The sequence below is a fragment of the Macrobrachium nipponense genome, chromosome 15, assembly GCF_015104395.2.
Source record: "Macrobrachium nipponense isolate FS-2020 chromosome 15, ASM1510439v2, whole genome shotgun sequence".
Classification (NCBI taxonomy): domain Eukaryota; kingdom Metazoa; phylum Arthropoda; class Malacostraca; order Decapoda; family Palaemonidae; genus Macrobrachium; species Macrobrachium nipponense.
The window spans coordinates 8,674,699-8,696,372 of NC_087208.1; the positions used below are offsets into that span (position 1 = coordinate 8,674,699).

At 42.1% G+C, this 21,674-nt stretch overlaps 1 protein-coding gene across 1 annotated transcript in view; it reads left to right on the forward strand.

The window, feature by feature from the left end:
- The first annotated feature begins 10,277 nt into the window (after positions 1–10,277).
- LOC135226994 (A-kinase anchor protein 10, mitochondrial-like) overlaps positions 10,278–21,674 on the forward strand; it is a 586,899-nt gene continuing 575,502 nt past the window's right edge. Inside the window, exon 1 of the mRNA XM_064266721.1 lies at positions 10,278–10,409. Coding sequence (XP_064122791.1) covers positions 10,385–10,409 — 25 coding nt within the window. The 5' untranslated portion in view covers positions 10,278–10,384. The remainder of the gene's footprint in view (positions 10,410–21,674) is intronic.

The following is a 21,674-nucleotide window of genomic DNA, read 5'->3' on the forward strand; positions in this document are numbered from 1 at the left end:
ATTAAAAACCAACGGCATTGTTAACTATCTCCCGTAACTCACCAGATGTCAAAGAATTATCTGCTGAACTCATAAAAAAGGAAAACAAAAAAAATGTGTTGTTAGTTCCTCCCATATTCAAAAAAGATTTCACTACCCTTGATAGCATTACAGCACCCACGTATTAGTAAATAAAAAAAAAACAGTATCAGAAATATCACTATCAGCAGTATTGCAAAAATTGCCATCATCAAAATCACCAGTATTATTACAAAAAAAACATCACCAATGTCAATGCTTGTCCTTTCTCCAAAAATTCAGCACAAGATTCACGACTCAGTCAGATTCATCAAGATTCAGCAAAACTCATCACTCACGAATCACTGACATATTCTCCAAAGTTATAAAACCTCAACAAATAATTAACCACAAGATTTCTCCCATAATTGTAATAATTCTCCATAATATAATTATCTGTAATAATCATAAAATAATCTCCCATGAAATATCTCAAATCTCTCGTAAAATAAGTCTCAAGTAATGATAATTATACTTAAGTAACCCTCTCATAAAATATCTCAAGTAATAATAATAATTATTAATAATAATAATTCTCCATAGTAATAATTCTCTTGCAAAGATCTCAAGTAAGGGTGCAATTCCCCCCATATACACCAGTATTGCCAAACCCACAGTATACACCACCATTGCCACCCAAAATCAACACCATTCGACACCAATCACCGGCATTTTAAAGTAATCCCCCCAACACAATAAAAAAAATAATAATCTCTGTGTCCCCATTATATTTGTGCATTCCAAAGCATAAGGAAAACTTACACACATCCCATGCATTTCATTTCCTTTTCTCTTCATTTAAGAGAAAGAAAATCTCTTTTCTAAAAAAAAAATCCTACGGGCACCTCACATCATCAACTAATCATTCTCAGCTGATTTCCTGGCATTGAAAAATTCATTGTCAAGGCCAAATTCGTCTCCCGATGCCCAGACAAAGAGAAAAAAAAGAAGGAGTTCACCCCCACTGAGAAAAAAAAAGAAGGAGTTCACCCCCACTGAGAAAAAAAAAGTTTCACCCTCCACCGGGCGTTGAAACGCCCCCCCTGAACAGTGTCTGAGTATCCCCCGAGGTATACCAGTAGTAGTACCCTCCCTTGCAATACCCCCGAGGCAGGCAGTACTCACCTCCCCTTGCAACGCCTCTCTGCGCCGGTTAGCAGAAATTGCTGAGTCCGCAAGAAATAGGGGGCGCTCTCTGTCTTCAAGCAACAAAATGCAACTCAAGACACAGTTTTGCATGCATGAATACTTATTTATACACACTTATTTGTTAAACAAAGATGAATGCGTCTAGTCTAAACCTGCGCCAATAAAGAAAACATGTCACTTTCTGCTACTATGGGGGAAAAAAATGTGCTATCTTAAACCAGTCCTATTACACTGAATTGTTCAAAAACCCTCCCCAAAATTAAAAAAAAGTTCTTTAACACTCACCACTTCAAAATGAGACCAAAAAAAACTCAGAATTTGCGCAAGACCCGCTAACACACACGGATTGTCTTGGAAATCACACTCACAAACATCTCAGTACTAACTGACTTCCCAGCTCCTTGAGGCATCTCGCCCTGGGCAAAATTGATGACTCTAATAAAAATCCTTCCCCTCCCCTTACCACAGTTACCGGACGGATATTTCTCATTATCTCTCACTTAGTAACTGAAATCTAACATATTTCCACAACCAGACACTCTGAAAATGGCATTTAATCTCACAAAAGGCGTAACAACGGTTCAATATCCGCTGCCACCACTGTTAACGCGATATGAATCTCGTATTTATTTGGTAAACGTGGAACCCCGAGCGGTAGGCAAACTGATACACACAATCTCTCTCTCTCTCTCTCTCTCTCTCTCTCTCTCTCTCTCTCTCTCTCTCTCCAAGCGATCATCGGCTCAGCCTCCACACTCTCTCTCTCTCTCTTGACTCGTAACCTCTCTCTCTCTCTCCATCTCTCCATTCTAACTGGCCATCAAAATGAGAGACAAAGTTATATCAAAATATAGTATTTATTTAACAATGGAAAGATAATAACTCAAGTCTCACAGACTTGATTTATTATCTTTTAGACATTAAAATGTCTAAAACAGTAATTTGTCACACCAATCTCTCCACCCGGGACCCTCGGTCCCCCATTGCCAGAATCGTCTGTTACAAAGACAGGAGAAACACACTCGTTAGCACACATAAGTTTAAAGACAAAGTTGAAGATTAAACATTCTTACAAATGTCAAACAGACAACAAGCCTCCCCTTTGGCTAAAGTAATATAACACTCACCCATTTCCAGGCCAGAATATCACTCAAAGATAAACAGAAACTCTTTGGCACTCGCCATCGTGGCTCTGCCTTTCTGCCACGGATCTCTCTGAAAGTCTTCCCATAGACTTGGCTAATGATACCATTATCAATGGAAGAGGTGCACACATACATATGAATGCACACTTCGACAACGCCTCATGTTACTGGTTACAACCTGTTTCCCAAAGGCACTTTGACAAACCCCTTTATCAGGCTACTGCTTTGATTCTGTCTCTATGGGTAGTTAAAAGTGAACAGTCTTCACATTCCAAGAAATGTCACAACGAACATATTAAATATCTTATTAATTATAACCCCTAGGACTCACACACACACACACACACACACACACACACACACACACACACACACATATATATATATATATATATATATATATATATATATATAATATGTATTATATATATATATAGTATATATCTATATATCATATATATATATATATATAATATATATATATATATTATATATATATATAATAATATATATATATGGTAATATATATATATATATATATATAGATCTTGTATTACCATTTAATGAATGATGATTAATATTTTTGGTTAAATGTTGGAGTTAATTATTTAAGTATGAATCATATTTGGTGTTGAGTGGGTGTGGTGGGCCTCCACCCACCCCCACCCACGCTCTTGGTGGCCAGAGGGGTTATGGAAGACTCCCGTTGTTTCTCAAGGGAGTCGTTTTCTGAGCCATCGCTGGAAGAGGTCAGGGTCCTGCCTGTTGTGGCTGCTGCTTGGAAGTCTATGTATATATATAGTATATATATATATATATATATATATATATATATATATATATATGTAGTATATATGTATATATATATATATATATATATATATATATATATATATATATATATATATATATATATTGAATATCCTGTCATTGGATGTTGCAGCTTATTGGATCTATTCTCAATTATCCTGTGATCCTTCTTCGGGTCTTCATCATTGCCCTTGGTTCAGTTACAAAGCCATTTTATTTGGATCATGGCATTTGAATCCTGTTTTGGGCCCTAGTACCCCCGCTACCCAGATTTAACCTCCAGACGTAGAGGTTGGCATTGACCTTCAAGAGGAGACCCTTAAAGTCATAAGAAGAAGTTTGTTAGGGATATTAGCTTGTAATTTTTTAGGGTTTCCCTCTTTTTGTTTACCTCTTCCTATCTGGACTCCCTCAACTTTTTGGTGTATGTGTGTTGATATCTGTCTTAAATTGTGTTATTTGCTTTACTTTATCTTCCCACCACTGGCTAGTGGCATAAGGCTGATACAGTTCCTCTCCATCTGTCTCTATCCCGTGCCATTTCCCTCACTTACTCTAGGTTATGGATTTCATCCTCAAGATCCCTGACAATTATGTCTATCCACCTCGTTCTTAGTCTACCCAGCGGTCTTCTTCCTATTTGTACTGCTCTCAGTGCTCTCCTGGGGTCTCTATCCCCATCCATCCTCTCAACATGTCCAAACCATTTCAGTCTTCACTTCTTTAGCCTGATAGTGACTGGCCTTTGCCTCAATCTCATCCTGATGTCTTCATTCCTGACATAGTCGTCCCATTTAATGCCAAATATCCTTCTCAGCAGCTTCATCTTAAAAGCGTCCAACCTTCTCTCCTCTATTCTGGTCAGTGCCCAGGTGGACGAATCATACATCAGGGCTGATAGTACCACTGCATTAAATATTCTCATCTTAGTTTTCAAGCTGATTTCATGCCTTGACCACACGTTTTCTCTCAGAACCTCTGAAGCTCTTGCTGCTCCTAATTTTCTTCTTTGTATATCTTCAATTTGCCTCCTGTCTGCTGTTACCACACTTCCCAAGTATAAAAACTTCTCAACTTGCTTGAGTTCCTGTCCTCTGATTGTCATATCCTTCATGTGCACCCAACCGTCATCCCTACTCGCAACCATGATCTCACTCTTCTTTGTGCTGATGTTCAAGCCAAAATTCTGTCTCTGTCTCCATCCTCATTACCATACCTACCAGCATCAGCCACGTATCAGTAACCAATGTAACATCATCAGCAAAGTCCAAATCCATAAAAACTTCACCACCAATACTAGCCCCTCTGTTTTCATTCTCCATCACTCTTCTCATTATGTGGTCAATACATACATTAAACAAGGTGGGTGACATAAAACATCCCTGTCTTAGCCCACTTCCAACTGGGAACCAGTTACTTTGCTGTCCATACAGCTGTACACAGCTGCACACACCTTGGTACCAGTTCTTTAGTATCCTTATCACTTTCAGTGGTATACCATAGCGTTCTGCTACTCTCCACATTCCATCTCTCCATACTGAATCTATAAAAGCACAGAATATTGGCTTTGCATACTCCCATCTCTTCTCAATTATCTGTCTTAAGATGAAAATTTTATCCGCTTTTGACCTTCCACTTCTAAAACCACACTGGTGTTCTCTAAGTTTCTCTCCTACTATAGGTCTTATTCTGTTAAGTATTACTCTCATGAAAATCTTCCCTAGGACTGACAGTAAACTTATGCCCCGATAGTTACCACACTCCCTTTTGGTTCCCTGATTCTTATATATTGGTATCATAATTGACTTTTTCCAATCGCTTGGTACCACCTCTGTTTTCCAAACTATGCTAAAAACCACTCTTAAGGCCTCTATCATCCTTCGTCCCCCTGCTTTTAGCATCTCTGCAGTTATCCCACACACACCAGCAGTTTGTTCATTTTTTACAGATTTTAAGACATCTTTCACCTCTTCTGCACTGATATCTTGTTCTTGTACCTCCAGTGCCTCGTTTAAATCTGCAATGCACTCGTCCCTACCGGTAGTCCCAACATTTAGGGGTCCTTCAAAATACCTTGCAAACAGATTCCTTTTCTCCATTTCGTCTGTGACCAACTTCCCATCTTCATCCAACATGCCATCACTCCCTCCAAACCTTTTCTGGCTTGCGTTCCTCAAGAATCTCACAGCTGCAAACAGCCCTGCTCTCGCCAGTTTCCATAGCTACTTCAACTTCAGTAGCTCTTTCTTTCCAAAACATGTTTTGATCATGCTTTATCCTAGTTATTTTATTTTGCAGATGATTAAGAGCGAGTGTTATTCATATATTTTTGTATTGTATAGGTTCAGGTGTTATTTCTGTTTGATACTATATATCAAAATTAAGGATTTTTAACATTTTCTTTGTCCCCTTGAATTAATTTTGCACACGGTACTGAAGTTAAATGCTATTCCACCCATTGTGGGTTTAGTATTGTGTATTGTGAATACTATTTGTTGAGTTGAAATTGTGTATAGTGTGATGGTGAAACCAGCCATCACAATATTTATATATACATACATACATACACACATATATATGTATGTGTGTGTGCATGTATATATACTATATATGATATATATATATATATATATATATATTATATATTATATATATACTATAGATATGCAGGAACTTCCATATACATTACTTCAGGAAAACCGAAGACACATGATGAGATAAACAGGATTTATTTGTTAAGAGACGTTTCGCACAGGAACTTTGTGCATCATCAGTCTGTTAAAATAAAAGTACATTTTAAATTAATACAAACAAAATACACATAAAAATTACAATATAAATTTAAAAATTTAAACATTTAAATTTGAAAATTAGCATAATACTTCAAAGTTAAAAGTGAAAAAAGAGCACAAAAACATAACCACTGTTCTGCTTTAAAGATCGTCTGCAGCCTTTTATGAGGTCTAATGTTGTGTATAAATTTACGTGCCCTGGATGTCTTGGTATTTACGTTGGATCTACCAAGAGATTACTGCAGATGCGATATTGCAGCCACATGGGATATAGTTTTAGAACTGGCCAGATATAACGTAGACCAGAGCATTCAACTATCAAATATTATGCCATCAAATGTCAGATTGACGTCAAGAAACAGCACTTCTCCATTTTAGTTTACAATAAGGACTCTGAGTATTTAACAGCACTTAAGTCATTATTTATCAAAAGACTTGTTCCTTCGTTGAATAGCGGTAGTTCATCGTCTCCGCTATACCTGGCATAGTATTCTTTCTGACCTGAATCCCATTTCTAGTCATTTCCTAGCGAATGGTTGGTGTTTCAGTGGTTATGTTTTAATGCTTTTTTTATTATGCTAATTTTCAAATTATAATTTTCAAATTTTAAATCTTAGATTGTAATTTTTATGTGTATTTTGTTTTTATTACATTAAAATGTATCTTTATTTTAACAGACTGATGATGCATAAAGTTTCTGTGCAAAACGTCTCTTAACAAATAAATCCTGTTTATCTCATCATGTGCCTTCGGTTTTCCTGAAGCAATATATATATATATATATATATATATATATATATATATATATATATATATATATATATATATATACAGAGAGAGAGAGAGAGAGAGAGAGAGAGAGAGAGAGAGAGAGAGAGAATATTACTTCAGGAAAACCGAAGGCACATGATGAGATAAACAAGATTTATTTGTTAAGAGACGTTTCACACAGAAACTTTATGCATCATCAGTCTGTTAAAATAAAGATACATTTTAATGTAATAAAAACAAAATACACATAAAAATTACAATCTAAGATTTAAAATTTGAAAATTATAATTTGAAAATTAGCATAATACTTCAAAGTTAATAGTGAAAAAAGAGCATTAAAACATAGCCACTGAAACACCAACCATTCACTAGGAAATGGCTTGAAATGGGATTCAGGTCAGAAAGAAAACTATGCCAGGTATAGCGGAGATGATGAACTACTGCTATTCAACGAAGGAACAAGCCTTTTGATAAATAATGACTTAAGTTATGGAGGAGTTATGGAGTTCCATTTGACAACGTGTGTGTGTGTGTGTGTGTGTGGAGAGAGAGAGAGAGAGAGAGAGAGAGAGAGAGAGAGAGAGAGTAATTGGTGATTGGACGGTTAATGCTTGGATTGGCTGTTGGAGAGATCTGGGTTGTCTGTTGGTCCTGTTGTTGTTAGAGTTCTGTGTTTTTGGTTAGTTTTCAGTCAGTCTTGGTGAGAGCTGGTGACAGTTAGTAGTGTCAGGAGTAGTTATTTGAAGGCACTGGAAGTCAGTTTTGTGTGTTATTGATTTGTTTTATTGATTTTTTGTTAGTTTGGTGTTGTCTGCTTTGGAGTGGTTGTGCCTGTATTGTTGGATTTGTTGTGCTTTTGAGTTCCTGAGGGTTGTATGTGATTGTTGTGGTTGAGAGTTGTTATTGTTGTTGTTGTTGGGGGCTGCTGTGGTTCTCGGTGTGATTGTGAGTTGTTGAGGGTTGTTGTTGCTGGGGGCTGTTGTGGATTATTGGTGTTGTTAGTGGGTTTGTGTGTTTTTTTGTGTGTGTTGTTTTTTGTGTTGGTGGTTGGTTGTGCAGTGGTCTTTTTTGTGCTTTATTGTGTTGTTGAGCTTTTGTTGTTATGTGTGAGGTTGTGGTTGTGTTCCTTGGTTGTTGTTGTGTTGTTGGGTTGTAGTCCTTGGGTGTTGTTGTGTTGTTGGGCTGTTGGTTTTGTCTTGTGGTTGTTAGTGTTCCAGTGACCTCAACCAGCAGACAGCACAGGATATAGTTGTTGTATATATATATATATATATATATATATATATATATATATATATATATATATATATATATATATACATTATACGTTTTATATTTCAACTCCTCAATAATCATGTTTAATTTAGGTTAAAAATTGGTTGGCACAAAAAATTGTCCTTCTTTTTGGGAATTTGGAAATGGCCACCCTACCAACAAGCATCATGAAGACAACTGAGGTCTGGACAGGAAACATTGCTTGCAAACAGTTTTCAATCTCTGCAAACAGTTCCAAACTGTTTACAAGCAGTTTCCCAGAAACTATTTGAAATTGTTTCCAAACCAATGTTTCCTAGTGTGGACAGGCCTTAACAAAGCTCAACATGTTTTTTTTCTTTTTAACTAGCTCGAAATATGACATTTCGAAAGAAAAGGAAATTAGCTGAGAAGCTCCTGGCAAAAAAATTTCGATATTAGAGTTCCAATATCTGTACGAGCCAGCTGTCTGAGCTGTAAAAATGTTCTCTATAGTAAATTATTATTTTCATATTTTTTATAAATCAATTTAATTTCTACTTCTAAATAGGTTAAAGATATATTTATTTGCTGTCAAAAAGTTTTAAAATTTTAATTCCTGTTATAGATTTATTTTTTAAAATATATTATTGTAGTAAACAGTTCTCCTGCAGTCAAACTTTTCAGAAAACGGTACGACTGTCGCATTGTTGCCAGATCTACAGATCAACTTGAAATCTTGAGATTTTTTAAAACATGTCTCAGATTTTCATATTTTTATTCTAAAATAGGCGAAATCTACATATTTTTATCCTTCTCTTCTTTAATTCCTAATATCAACCGCGAAATTCTAAAATATTAAAAGATAGGAGGGCGATTGACATTTTAGGAGTAGCAAGGAATTTTACCTACGTTTATGCGTCGATGCTCTTTATGGCTGTGACCAGAATGAACAGTATAATGTATTAACACCTTAACTAATGTTGTTCTGGGTGACAAGCTTAATACAAGTCTGACATCTATTTGGCAGAGACTATGCAACCACCTAACCAATATATATATATATATATATATATATATATATATATATATATATATTACCCATGGATTTAGTTTTGCCAGTTTTCAATAACTTGAACAAATAAATTCAATCTGAGTCACTCTAGATAAACATTTTACAAATTTCTTTGCTTCAGTTCGTAAAAAGATGTTTGAAATTTCTCAGACAGGTATATGTTGATTAGACACCACTAGAGAAAGTATACAGATCTGGGAACCTGGTATACTTCAAACCTTAGGAGGAAGTATCTTGGTATTAAAGAAAGGACAACTTAGAAATGGAGCTCTATATGATACATAAGAATTAATTTTCTAGGCTAAATAGTTTGAACATTTTTATGAAGGCTGCTCCTCAGGTTTAAAAACTATTTCCTTTTGACTCAGATGTAATTGGATGATACATTAGGCACCTTGCTTAATTCATCTGGCGTCTTCTTTTAGCTAAGAAGTAAATTCTGGTATTCGAAGTATTGGCGCAGACGTTGTTGCCTAGTAATTTCCTTAAAAGTTTTTATATTAACCCTGATTTGACACCATAAATATTCTGGAGTAAAGTAGCATCAATTAGGCAAAAGGAGTATATATACATTTCTGTTTATAAGTTTATCAAAATTTGTTAGTTTCACCCCACTAAAAGTCTTCAGTTGAAAGAAATTTTACTACTACTGTATAGGATGAAAAATATATTTAAAAAAAATAGCTAGGTTATCTACTGAAACACTTACGAGTTTGTTCTATACAAAACAAATTATGAGAAATGCATCATGCTTTGAATATACTATTACAAACGGTTTACTATAAAGTGCAGGGAAGTTTGGAGATAGCATGACAGTCAAGAAATGCAGGAATTATATATAATTTTATCTTGTGGGAAACACTGACTTGAGCTATACATGTTATAATATTAGCGAGCAAAGTAAACTTCTTTAATTCTCCTATTCTGTATTCCATAGGAATTACCGGTAACCTTTTTTAAAATGTGTTTAAGTAAAACAAATGTACTCCCTTAGTTTTTATTTGTAGCGACTTAGGAACTACCCTGTATTATTCTGGTTGTGTTCAGTATATAAAAGTAGTACTACTCAGTAAATGTTCTTTAATTTGACAGAATTTCATCCTAATTGTGTGTAAAATGCATGTAAAAATATCTGTGAATAAACAGGCGATCCGGCAAGTTTTAAAAAATTTTATTTCTTATCAACAGATTTCTACAGATTTGTTAATGAAAATTATAAGATTTTTATATAAATTGTCTGGCAACATTGAGTCTATCAGTGTCAGTATTGTTTACTCGGTCAGCTGGGACAGGAAGAGACTATTTAACAATGGATTATTATATTCTTTGACAAATAAGGTCAAGACGGCAGGATGTCGTTGTTATGGAAAAAATTCCGTTAGTATAAAATTTACCACTTTGCTAATGTTTCAGATGATTACTTTGTGGAATATATTAAACTAGCCTAATTACGAGATAAGCAAAGCCAGGACAGATCCAGGCTTCAGGAGGCAGGTAAACGAGCTACTACCTAAATTGTGCCGGATGTTGCCTTTAATTCATGCTCCAGGCAGTTTTCATAAGATTAGCACCTGATATGACAATATTGCAGTAATTGTTAAAAACCTGTAATGGCCGTAAAGGTTATCCCTACCCTGTACTACCTATGCTGTAGGCAACCATAGCCTACCTTAAGTAGTGGGTAGTAGGGTAAAAAACCGCAGGGTACAGAGTGGATCATGTACGATCAGCGTGAACAATCCCAAAAAAAGTACATTATAACGCATCCTGACGTCGGAGATGTGCATCAGTCGCGACTTCTTGTTGGTGGGAAACGGAGCTAAAGACCTCTACTCTCCTTTCGAAGTAAGTAGGTATTTTCTCCAAAGTTAGAAATTAAGGCCAAATTTTAAGATTTAAACAGAGGGTAGTGAAATGGGTGTCCAACGCAGTGCAAATCTCACCAAAATGCGTTCAACATTTTTACTTAGGGGGAAAACCAGTGACTACCAACCCTTATCACGGTGGACAGGTCTTATTCACTCGATATTTAAATGGTGAAACAAGAATACAATTACAACTCAAAGCATACCATTCAAAAGATTGAAGTTTTGTCAACATAATGTGATATATGAAAGCCCCATACAAACTAAAATAAGCATGTGGCGCTCTTCGTAAAATATGTTTTCAAGGCAGTGTTAGCGTATGTATGTAACGTTTATTGATCTTACTCAAGATTGCAGTTGTAATCAGCACAATAAAACAACATTTTGTTGCCTATATTACTGAAAGTATGAAACTTTTTATTCCCGGGGTCATGGTTTGAACTGAATTCATTCTTACCTTGTAATCGGTGGTTTTTATCCTTACTGCCATCACAACTGAAACTCCACAGTGCTTATTTGATTGTTATTATACACATTTTGGTCTCAGTTCACTCCACATTGCACTTTAAACAAGTTGCTGTTCCTGGTTCCTAAGCGCGCGCACCACAAACACAGTTACGAACAGCAGACGATGAAACTGCAATGTTTTATTCCCTAAATTGTTTACTTTACTCGTTATTTAGTTCAAATTTACTTTGTTATTTAAAAATTTGGAGCGCTTACAGTTTAGTTGCCCACGGGTTTCGTCTGTTAGGAAATCGGCAGAGCAATACAAACAAGATGGCGGACGGTTTGTTTTGGCGCAAGGTTTGAAAACATGCGTATTGTCAGAAAACCCTAAAACCTATAAAAACGGTAATGGGGGACCCTTTTGGGAAGCGGGGTTTTTGGGTGGGCAACTAAACTGTAGGAGCTCCCTTACCAACTAAAATGTAGGAGATCCCGTTCCCCGTTGTGTTAGGCTAACTAAACGACGACAATGAACAAGAAAAACCACTAAACCCTAGCAGACGAAACCAGTGGCCAACTAAACTGTAGGAGCTCCCAGCCTAGGCTACTAAACTGTCCCCCTACTCAACATTCGTAGACCGAACATATGGGCTATTAGCCTAATAGAACGTTCATGCATGAAATGCGGTACCTGGCCAACTGAAGTGATCGTAACCAAACCAACCAACCTAACCAAACTTAGGCCGCGTGCCCTTACCTGGCCGGGGCGAAGCCCCCAGTATAGTATATTAACAGTGATTGCTACCTAACCAAGGGAACCAACCTAACCAAAGTTAGTCTCCATGTCCTTACCTGGCCGGGGGGCTTCGCCTCCCGTGACCCCCCAGTATAGTATATTAACAGTGATTGCGACCTAACCAAAGGAACCAACCTAACCAAACTTAGTCTGCATGTCCTTACCTGGCCGGGGGGCGAAGCCCTGTGTAGTATGTTAACAGTTTTTAATACCTAACCAATAAAACTTGTCCTTACGGATGGCTGGCACCCGTATGTCCTTACTGATATCTAAACAAGGTGAATATTTCCGAAAATACATTGGTTAAAGTCAAGGCCACGTTGTTTGTTCGAACACGTGGACTGCTAGGAAACGTGAATGTTCGGATGTGTTGAGCGGCCCTGACTTCAGCTTAGCGGGAAATACAATGGCGTGCTTTATTACGGCAAATTAATGAACATAATGTACATTTACATTGATAAGCTTACCTTGGAGATGTTGCGAGTCGTCAAATGATTGGCCAGTTTTCCCCCCCCCCCCCCCACCCCCCCCCCCACCCAGAAATATAGAACTTAATAAAGAAAATCGGAGTCATTCAAATCTTCGGGGTACGGATTTTTTTTTTTCTTTCTTGGCGGGACGGTTGTTTTCCAAGATGACTGAATTATGTCTCGGTGCCGAGGGCGGGCGCGATCGCGCCGGTCATGTATTTGGCGAAAGTGGTATTGAAAAATGTAAGTACTCTTTTCATTATATTTTTGCCCTGTGCGTTCGTTACCGAGAGTGATTGCGCTCGCACGAGCCTTTTAATATTGTATAATAGAATGCAATGAAAGTGGATTCGCAATTGCAATATCTTTTCATTTTCATTTATTTATTTGCATGAATTTAATTTGGATCAATTTTCGTTCTTACCGGGAATTGATCCCTTACGATTTTTTTATGTGGAAATGAAATCGCAAGTGCAGTATTCTGTTTCATTTTCATATATATTTTATGATAGCATCATATTATTGGATCAAGTTTCCGTTCTTATCCCGGAATTGATCTTTTCCCCTTTAGTTCTATGAAGTGAATCGCAAGGGCAGTATTCTGTTTCATTTTCATATTACTTTTCACTGCTGTGCGGGGTAGGGGAAGCGAAGATCTGCCAGGAAGTCGTCGGAAAGCTCTCCCGCGACTCCCTTGGTATCCGATTCTTCGTCTTCCTTCCTGCCCCCCGCTCAGCTTCTTCGTTGTAATTTGTATTTGGGGTCTTCCTTGCGTTCGGGGTGGGGCATGTCTTCCCCCCGTGCGTGATGGGAACCCTCTTACTAATCTATCTATGTTACCGCAGGTGCTACATCCGTGGGAGACGACCTTGGACAGGTATGGACCACCGTGGAGGCAGGGAGTGCCTAGCATCCACGGGCTGCTGCAGCGTCTAGCGAGGTCTGGGGCGGTCTCCACTACTACCACGGCCGCATATGCTGCTCCCCCCCCTCCTGGTCTACACTCCCCATGCTGTGTCGATGACGCCGTCTGCCGCTACTAGGGCCGCAGCCGTACCGAGGTGGGGTTGCCGCCGCCGCCTGTTTTCTGTTCGTGTTGCCTGCCCCAGACTTCCGCTGTTCAGCAGCTCGCCCCTGGGACCGGCCGCCAGGACCCAGGTTCCGCTGGCTGCCGATGATTCTACGAGGCGATTGCTGGGCCTGCCGTACCTGCCGCTGATGTGATTCCCGCTGTTGGCTTGGCTGTCCCTTCTGGGTCTACCGCTGCCCGCTGTTCCTGCCGCTCCTGAGCTGGTTGCTTGTTCCTGTCGCTCCTGGTTCCTGTGCCTGTCCATGCTGGTCCTGCCCACGGTGTGTCTTCCCCAGTCCCAGGTCCTTCCGGACAGGTGCAGTCGGGCCGTGTTGCTTCGGCAATAGCCCCGGCTCCGGCCTGGATGGAGGACCTGACGACTGTCCTGCGTGAGCTGACGAGGAAGAGGAGAAGAGGAAGCTGTCATCTTCGTCTTCATCGTCTGCTGCTGCCTCTTCCCCTTCGACTTCTAAGGCCCATAAGCCGAAAGAAGAAAGATGGCTGCCTTCCCCCCCTAAGAAGTCTCCTTCGGGAACTTCTAAGGGCCCGTCCCACCCCGGTGGGACGGGGGGTCCTTCTGCTGGTCCTCCTGCTCCTTCGGGAGCGGGGCCCGTCTCCCCTTCCGTAAGGAAGAGATAGACGGGGACCAGAGGAGTATCGGTTAGCTCTGGTACTTCCTCGCCTGGTGCTAGCGGCGATGCCGCTACGCCAGGTTCCGGCTCGGTCTCTCGTTCGCGAGAGATCCCGAGTGTACGTTCTCCCTCGGGAGACCGTGCAGCCAAGTTTCGGCGCCAGAGTTCGCTCGGCGCCAGAGTTCGCTCGGCGCCAAGACGCGGCACGGAGCAGAAGGCTGGTGAGAGACGCTCAGGTGACTCTTGCCAGGCCAGTGGCCAGCTGGTAACCCGGGTTTTCCCCCCCCCCCTAAGAAGGCTCCTTCGGGACCTTTCTAAGGGCCCGTCTCGCTCCGGCGATTCGGGGAGCTCTTTCTGCTGGTCCCTCCTGCTCCCTCGGGAACAGGGCCCGTCTTTTCTTCTACCAAGGAGAAGAAGACGGGGGACCAGGAGTACCAGCTTCGGCTGGCACTTCCTCGCCTGGTTCTAGCGGTTCTGCCGCTAAACCAGGATCCGCCTCGGCTTCTCGTTAGCGAGAAGTACTGAGTGGACGGTCTCCCGCGGAGACCGTCCAGCCAAAGTCTTGACACTCGAGCTCGCTCGCCGCCAAGACCGAAGCGCGGAGCAGAAGACTGGCGAGTGTCGTGCAGACGACTCTCGCTAGGCCAGTGGACGCTCTCGCAGCGACCAGCTGGCTGCTCGGGTTTGACGTGACAGTCGCTGACCAAGCCACGGGTTGAGGCGAGGAAGGGGTCCCCGCGGTCGTCGGTACCAGCCACGGCTGGTACCAGCGGCTCGACGCGCCGAGAGGACGCTCGCCGGTCTCACCGCGACAACGAGCCTAGCAGGTCACCTGACGCCGCTCCCATCGGGACCGGGCGGAGACGTAACCAGCAACAGCTCGCCTGACGCTAGAGATCAGCGTTGACGTTCTCAGCCGAGCCTCTCGCCCCAGGCGAGCGGCAAGGCTAGGCCTGCTGCTCGATCGCCAACTGCGGGTGGTGGACGATCAGCAGCAGCCCTCCAAGCACGCTGGTCCTGCCAGCGATCTACGGAGGGATAGCGTCAGGTCTGGCCTCTCCTGTATACCTTCAAAACCTCCTCGGGCTAAACCACCGGGGAGGAGCGGGAGGGGTTTTACCTATGGACCTGATCGCTGAGAGGTGCGCCGGTTCGCTGATCCCTTCCGCCTATGGACTCCGTATGGACCTAGGCACGGTTCTTAGGAGCCGGACCAGGGACAATACGCGCAAGTAGCTGGAGGCGGACCGTCAGGGGTTGCTAAGCCGCTGTTTCCTCCTTATGAAGGGAGGAGTATGCTCGGGATCTGTTTCTTGTTGGAGGGGGGGGAACCTGGACGGTCCTTACCCTTCTCGCAAGACTACGGTTACTCCCTGAGATGCATCGGAATTTGCAGAAGTCATTAAGCTGATTCGTCAGCCATAATGGACCTTGCGGGAAGGATTGCCGCTCCCATAGCAAGCAGAGAACCACGGTCTCTGCTCGAGGTCGTTTTTGGGCCCGAGAGGGAACCCAAACCACGACGGTTGGGTCTGCCGCGATCGGAACTTGCCGATTCTGTCTCTGTAAACACGAGTTTCTCTCGTCCTCCGGACAAGAAGGGCCTCTCTCAGTTCTGGCTCGGTCGATCAAGCTACTTCCACCTAACCCTCTACTGCGGACAGCGGCGTTTCTAGTTGTCTTTCGGTACACCGATTAGTTTGAATACTCCTTTCCTTCGGTTCCTCCTGGAGGGTTTCGACCCTCGACGAGGACTGGAATGAGTCGGAGGACAGTATCGGCTCTTCCTCCTGGTCAGGTGTCGATCAGCCCCACCCCAGACGACCGTGTCACTAGTGGACGGCCAGACCCTTACCATACAGTGAGAGTTCGTAAACCCCTCCTCGGGGAAAACGGTTTTACTCCTGACGATACGTTTTCCCATACTTCTGAGGAGGCCATCGACCGCAACAGGCGATGGCTGGGTTCCTTACTCTTCTCCAACTGCCTAGTTCCCACTGGGGAATGGCGAGCGGAGTATCCCAATTCCCCCCCCATTCCATTTCCCTCTCTCCTTACGGTTTACGAGGGAAAGGGGAGGGGAATCCCCCCCCTAAAAAAACCAAAGATAAATTTCTCTGGTAGGGATCCCACGTTCGGGGACCTCTGACGCTACCGGGGGGGACCATTAGGGTCCTACCTGACGGTAAAGCCCCGGCGTCCAGTTTAGGGAGGAATCCATGCCCCATTTCTCGCTTTCTACGGGAATCGAGAGGACCCACCTAAGCCGATATCGTTTGGACGAATTCGGTGGGGGGGTTTCGGCAGACTGCCTTAGATTACTACGGAATTTCTAACGCATTCAGTAGTTTCCGAGTTTACCGATCTCCAAACAACTTTACCGGCGAGAACCAACGGTCCCAAAGTGAGCGAGACGAGAATATCCCCGCTATACAACGATAATCGGGAACCTCGGCCTATGCCCCTCGCAATTCCTGGAATTTCTAGCATTGGGGAAGAAATACTGCTGCTGAAGAAACATATCTAACAGTAGGCGACCCAAGCCTGGACTAGAGAAGATCGGATTCGGAGATGTGGGAATTATCCAGTTTGGCTTGAACTATCGTCTTTAGGTAATTCTTGGTTCACCATTGAAGCTTTCCTTCGAGGAATGACGTTCTCCTTTCACCTCTTTCTTTGATAGAGATCGAAGGTGGGTCGATTCTCCAATCCTTATTTGTTTTTCTTGAAGGAAAGAATTTAGGGGATGGGGAAGATCGTTGTTCAGAATCCCTAAAAACAATGATACTACCGTATATTAACCTCGCGACATGATTCTACTAAGCAGTTTGAATTGGTCCGAGGGGTTCGGTCGCATATCCTAGTTAATCTACGTATTGGCGACTTATAAGGAAGAAGTTATTCTAATTGAACTGCAACCACAGGGGAAAAAAAAAAAAAAAAAAGAACTTCGGGTTGCCTGCAACCTCCCAGGAGTTTTTTCAGTTTCAATTTTAATATAACTTATGGTTTTGTCACGACAACACCATTTCAATGTTTTATATTTACCGAAAGAAAAAAAAATTCGTTTCGCCTAAATAAATTAATTGCCTCGAGCATATATTTTTCTTTTTATGCTCGGTAGTTACCTCCTAAGACCGAACGCATTCCATTCGTGGAATAATGGATTACCCTGGTCAATCTCAGGATTAACTAGTCAGCGAGAGGCTCAGGCTCCCAACTAACTGGCGTATTGAACATGCCCTGATAGCAGCTCAGTATCAGCTGGGCCTCCGATATTGCACGGTCATGTTATTGTCTCTCTCTGCCCTGCCTGCTTTGATTTGACTACCGAACCGTTCATCTTCTTGCCCAACAATCATAGGACTTAGGTCTCGATTGTAAAATTAATATAAAAAAAACTGGGAATTCTCGCAATAATGCAGGACCCATCTACTGCCTGTGAACGCTAGATTTCCATCGCCTTCGACATTGCTGAGAATTTTCAAAAACAGAGATATCTCTTGGACCTCTTTCATCTTTTCTGTTTACCGCACGGTAACAGAAGTTCTGTACAAGTCTCCCGCTGCAATCGCACTGGCGATAATGCGAACATGCTTTTTGCAGAAACATCTGAAGTTTGTCCTTCAAAAATATTCTTCTTATTCCGGTAGGGTGTTAACGAATTGTTCATTGTTCAACCGAATTAACGATATTGTGTCAGAAAGAAACATCGGCCTACCTCTCCGACCTGACAGCTCTACTTCCAAAATTTGTTCAGCCCATGAGAAGCAGTTCTTTCAGGGCGCTTTTATCCCCTGTGTTTTTTCATTAACTGAAGAACGCCCCCGCGTTTCATGCAATCTACGACTTCTCAACCGAAGACAGCAATGAAATAGCGGTTTAGCGTTTTCCAGTTCATTTGTAAGCACAGGTTTACGGAAAATCTTGAAAGACTCCTTCGTCTCGATTTCATCTTGTGAAGACGTAGGTTGCATTCAAAATTATCCTTGCCTTCGTCTTCAACGGGTACATGGTGTTGTTTCTCCTTTAGCTGAGATTCAACAACCATTGGGGAGATGTTTTACCTTACAGGGACCTCGGTTTCCTCTAAAGGCAAATTTGAACTTTCGCCTTTGGGTCTGGCAACATGCCTTAAGAGAAATCATACAACTCGCTGTCCGGCATTGGTGACAAAAAAACAAAATACATAATTTGTTTGGTCTCCTCGGAATAACCCTTTAAATAAGGCGAAGGTCACGGTAACTTACTCGGATTGCTTTTGACAACTTGAACCCTTCCTACCGAACTGCAGTCAGTCGGCAAGCTGTCCAGAGCGGGTCCGAGTCAGTTACGAACTACGCTGTTGACTTAGTTTCGGTTTTTGTTACAAGAGCAATCATTACTTCGTTTTAATAGCTTGTCACAGTACCCATACCATTGGGGACACCCCCACCATGGAGTGTCGGTGTCCTATCCACTACCAGAGAACCTTCGCTGCCATGGGGATAAGGAGGATGCTGATGAGACTTCGTGGCAAACGGACAGAACCAGTTATGGGTACCTGGACATCACCGAAGTAGAAAAGAAGGGAGGATAGGTCATGCTACATATTTCCTTCTTTTCCTCCTGGAGGAACTTGCATGACTTTCTCCATGCGAAGTCCAAGCATACCAGGGGTGGATGGGGGCTCCGTGACGCTCGATTTCGTACCGGAAATTCGTAAGCCGAAGCACCTCCAGAACCTGTTCGGTCCCTGGACGATTTGGATTGTTCGGAGTCGTTCCACAATCCCCCTCCCTAATGGACTTCACCGCCTTCTTCGATGCGAAGGAGATGCTTGCCTTGTCGCAAAAAGAACTTTCCCTCCGTGGCGCAGGTAACTGCAAGGCAGGGGTGGTTCTGGAGTCAAACCAAGGACCCCCCAAAAACCAACCCATCGCCCTTCCTTCTACCTTCGGGATATTGCCCACCAGGTCCTTGGATCTTTTTTCAAGTTGGGACCCCGTGGGGGTGGCTGCTCAACACGTTTTGTGTAAGCGAACCCTCAGACCCTCCTCGCAGGGCTGAACAGCAATCGAGTCCTGGTGTTGACCATAAAGAATGGCTGATGTGAAATGAAAGCGTGTGACTGGCTCCTCCTTCCCATCTTTTTCTTCCCCATCTACCTGTGGTTAATGGAGGGACACGGTCGTCACCCTGCTGGATAAGGTACAAGATTGGCAAGGTGAGGCTACTCAACAGAGCCCCATCCTATCCCTTTCACTAGGGATAGGAGCGTATTCCACCGCCTTCCTTGTTCCATCCAACAAGGGGGAGGAAAAGTGGGATGCCATCTTGAGACAAACCCAATACCTTTTGTATTTTGTTGCCTCTTGCAAACCAGGGAACCAAGTTCTTGCTTTGTGGTACGAAGAGATACGCTTTGCCTCTCTTCGAGTACTACGGCCCAGATGTCTGACCATTGATCCAGGCGGGGTGCACACCCCGGATCAACTCGGACAGAGGCTTGGATCCCTCCCTCGCTCTTACGACCAGGGAGGCATTCCAAAATTCCGAAAAGGGATGGACCGAACACCAGTCTGTTCATCAAAAGACTCAGATTCCTCCCACCAAGAAGTGAAGTTCTTCCCTATTTTTGTTAAACAGGACCGATGGGTTTGTATTACTTTATCGGAACAAATGACCAATTTTGTCGAAAATTGCATTTTTGCCTAACTATATAAAAACCAAACCTGAGGTCCTTTTACATATAGGTCCCTCTCCTCATGCCACCCCTCACTCTGGGTAGATTTTTGCATGGGCCAAAAGCAAAAGTGATTTGTTTATATACCTCCCCTGCGCGCTGCGGACTGTCGGACAAGCAGTTGGAAACTACCGTTCTCCCCTTGTTCGAAGGGCTTACGACCGTTCCCAGGCTGCCGCTAGCTACTTCCTATTGTTAAAGGACCTGTCAGGTTTGTTGTAATGTTAGGAAAAATGCAATTTTCGACAAATTTGTCAATGTTTTTAATACCTAACCAATAAAACAAACTTGTCCTTAACGGATGGGCTGGCAAGCCCGTATGTTCCTTACTGATATTCTAAACAAACAATGGTGAAATTTATTTCCGAAAATACATTGGTTTAAAGTCAAGGCCAACGGTTTGGTTTTTGTTCGAACCACGTGGACTGCTAGGAAACGTGAATGTTCGGAATGTGTTGAGCGGCCCTGACTTCATCTTAGCAGGAAAATACAATGGAGCGGTTGCATTTATTACGGCAAAGAATTCTGAACATAATTTGTACATTTACATTGATAAGTCTTGACCTTGGAGATGTTGCGAGCTCGTCAAACCATGATTGGCCAGTTTCCCCCCCCCCCACCCTTAGAAACTATAGAACTTAATAAAGAAAATCGGAGTCATTCTCAAACTCTTCGGTGGTACACAGGATTTTTTTCTTTCTTTCTTGGCGGGACGGTTAGAATTTTATGTTTGCCAAGATTGCACTGAAAAACTTTCCCCTTTTTTTCAAAAGTTCCGACGGTGCCTTCATTATACCAGTCCTTACACAAGCCCAACTAAAATCACCCAGTTAGGGGCCTGTTTTCATTAAATAAATATGAGCGAATCGTTCATCCGCGAACACAATATGTAGATGCGTTCCAGGAGTGGACGGGAAACGGCTGGCAGCGAAAATCCACACGTGTGAGGGACAAGACGAAAAATTATCGGCAGAAGAAGACATGGTAATTTATGATCGTTAGGCGCACTGTACAAGCTGGAAGAAGCAGAAACAGACTGGGAGGGCGAAGGGTCGGGCAGGTGTCTGGGCAAAGGTCCTTTACAGGCACTGTTATCTTGGCAGGACGGCTTGTAAAGGGCCAAGTAGACGGAAAAATCAAATTACGAAGAATGTAAAAAAAGAAATGAAGGTCCATACAGGATTAGTTGGCGAAGGATAAAAATATCAAAGAATGTAAAAAAAATTTTGGTTACAAAAAAATCTTTTTTTTTTTTTTTGTCCCCCTACAGATTAGGTGGGCAAGGCCTAAAAAATTTAGATTATTTGCTAAAAAAAAAAGTCGGAGGCTCCTATACATTAGTTGAGGCAAGGGGGTAAAAAATATCGAATAATGTGTAAAACAAAAGTGGGAGCTCCTACAGGATTTGTTGGGCAAGGGTAAAAAATATCGAATAATTTTAAAAATAATCGAATAATAACGTAAAACATAAAGTGGAGCTCCTAAAAGATTAGTTGGGTCAAGGGACTCAATTACCAACAGGAATGGCTTGCCGTTTTGTTTTGGCTTTCATGTTGTTGCATGTTCAGGGGTTCGGGCCGGCTGCGGGACGTCTTGCAGAGAATATACTTACCTCTGGCGGAAGTGATTAAAGAC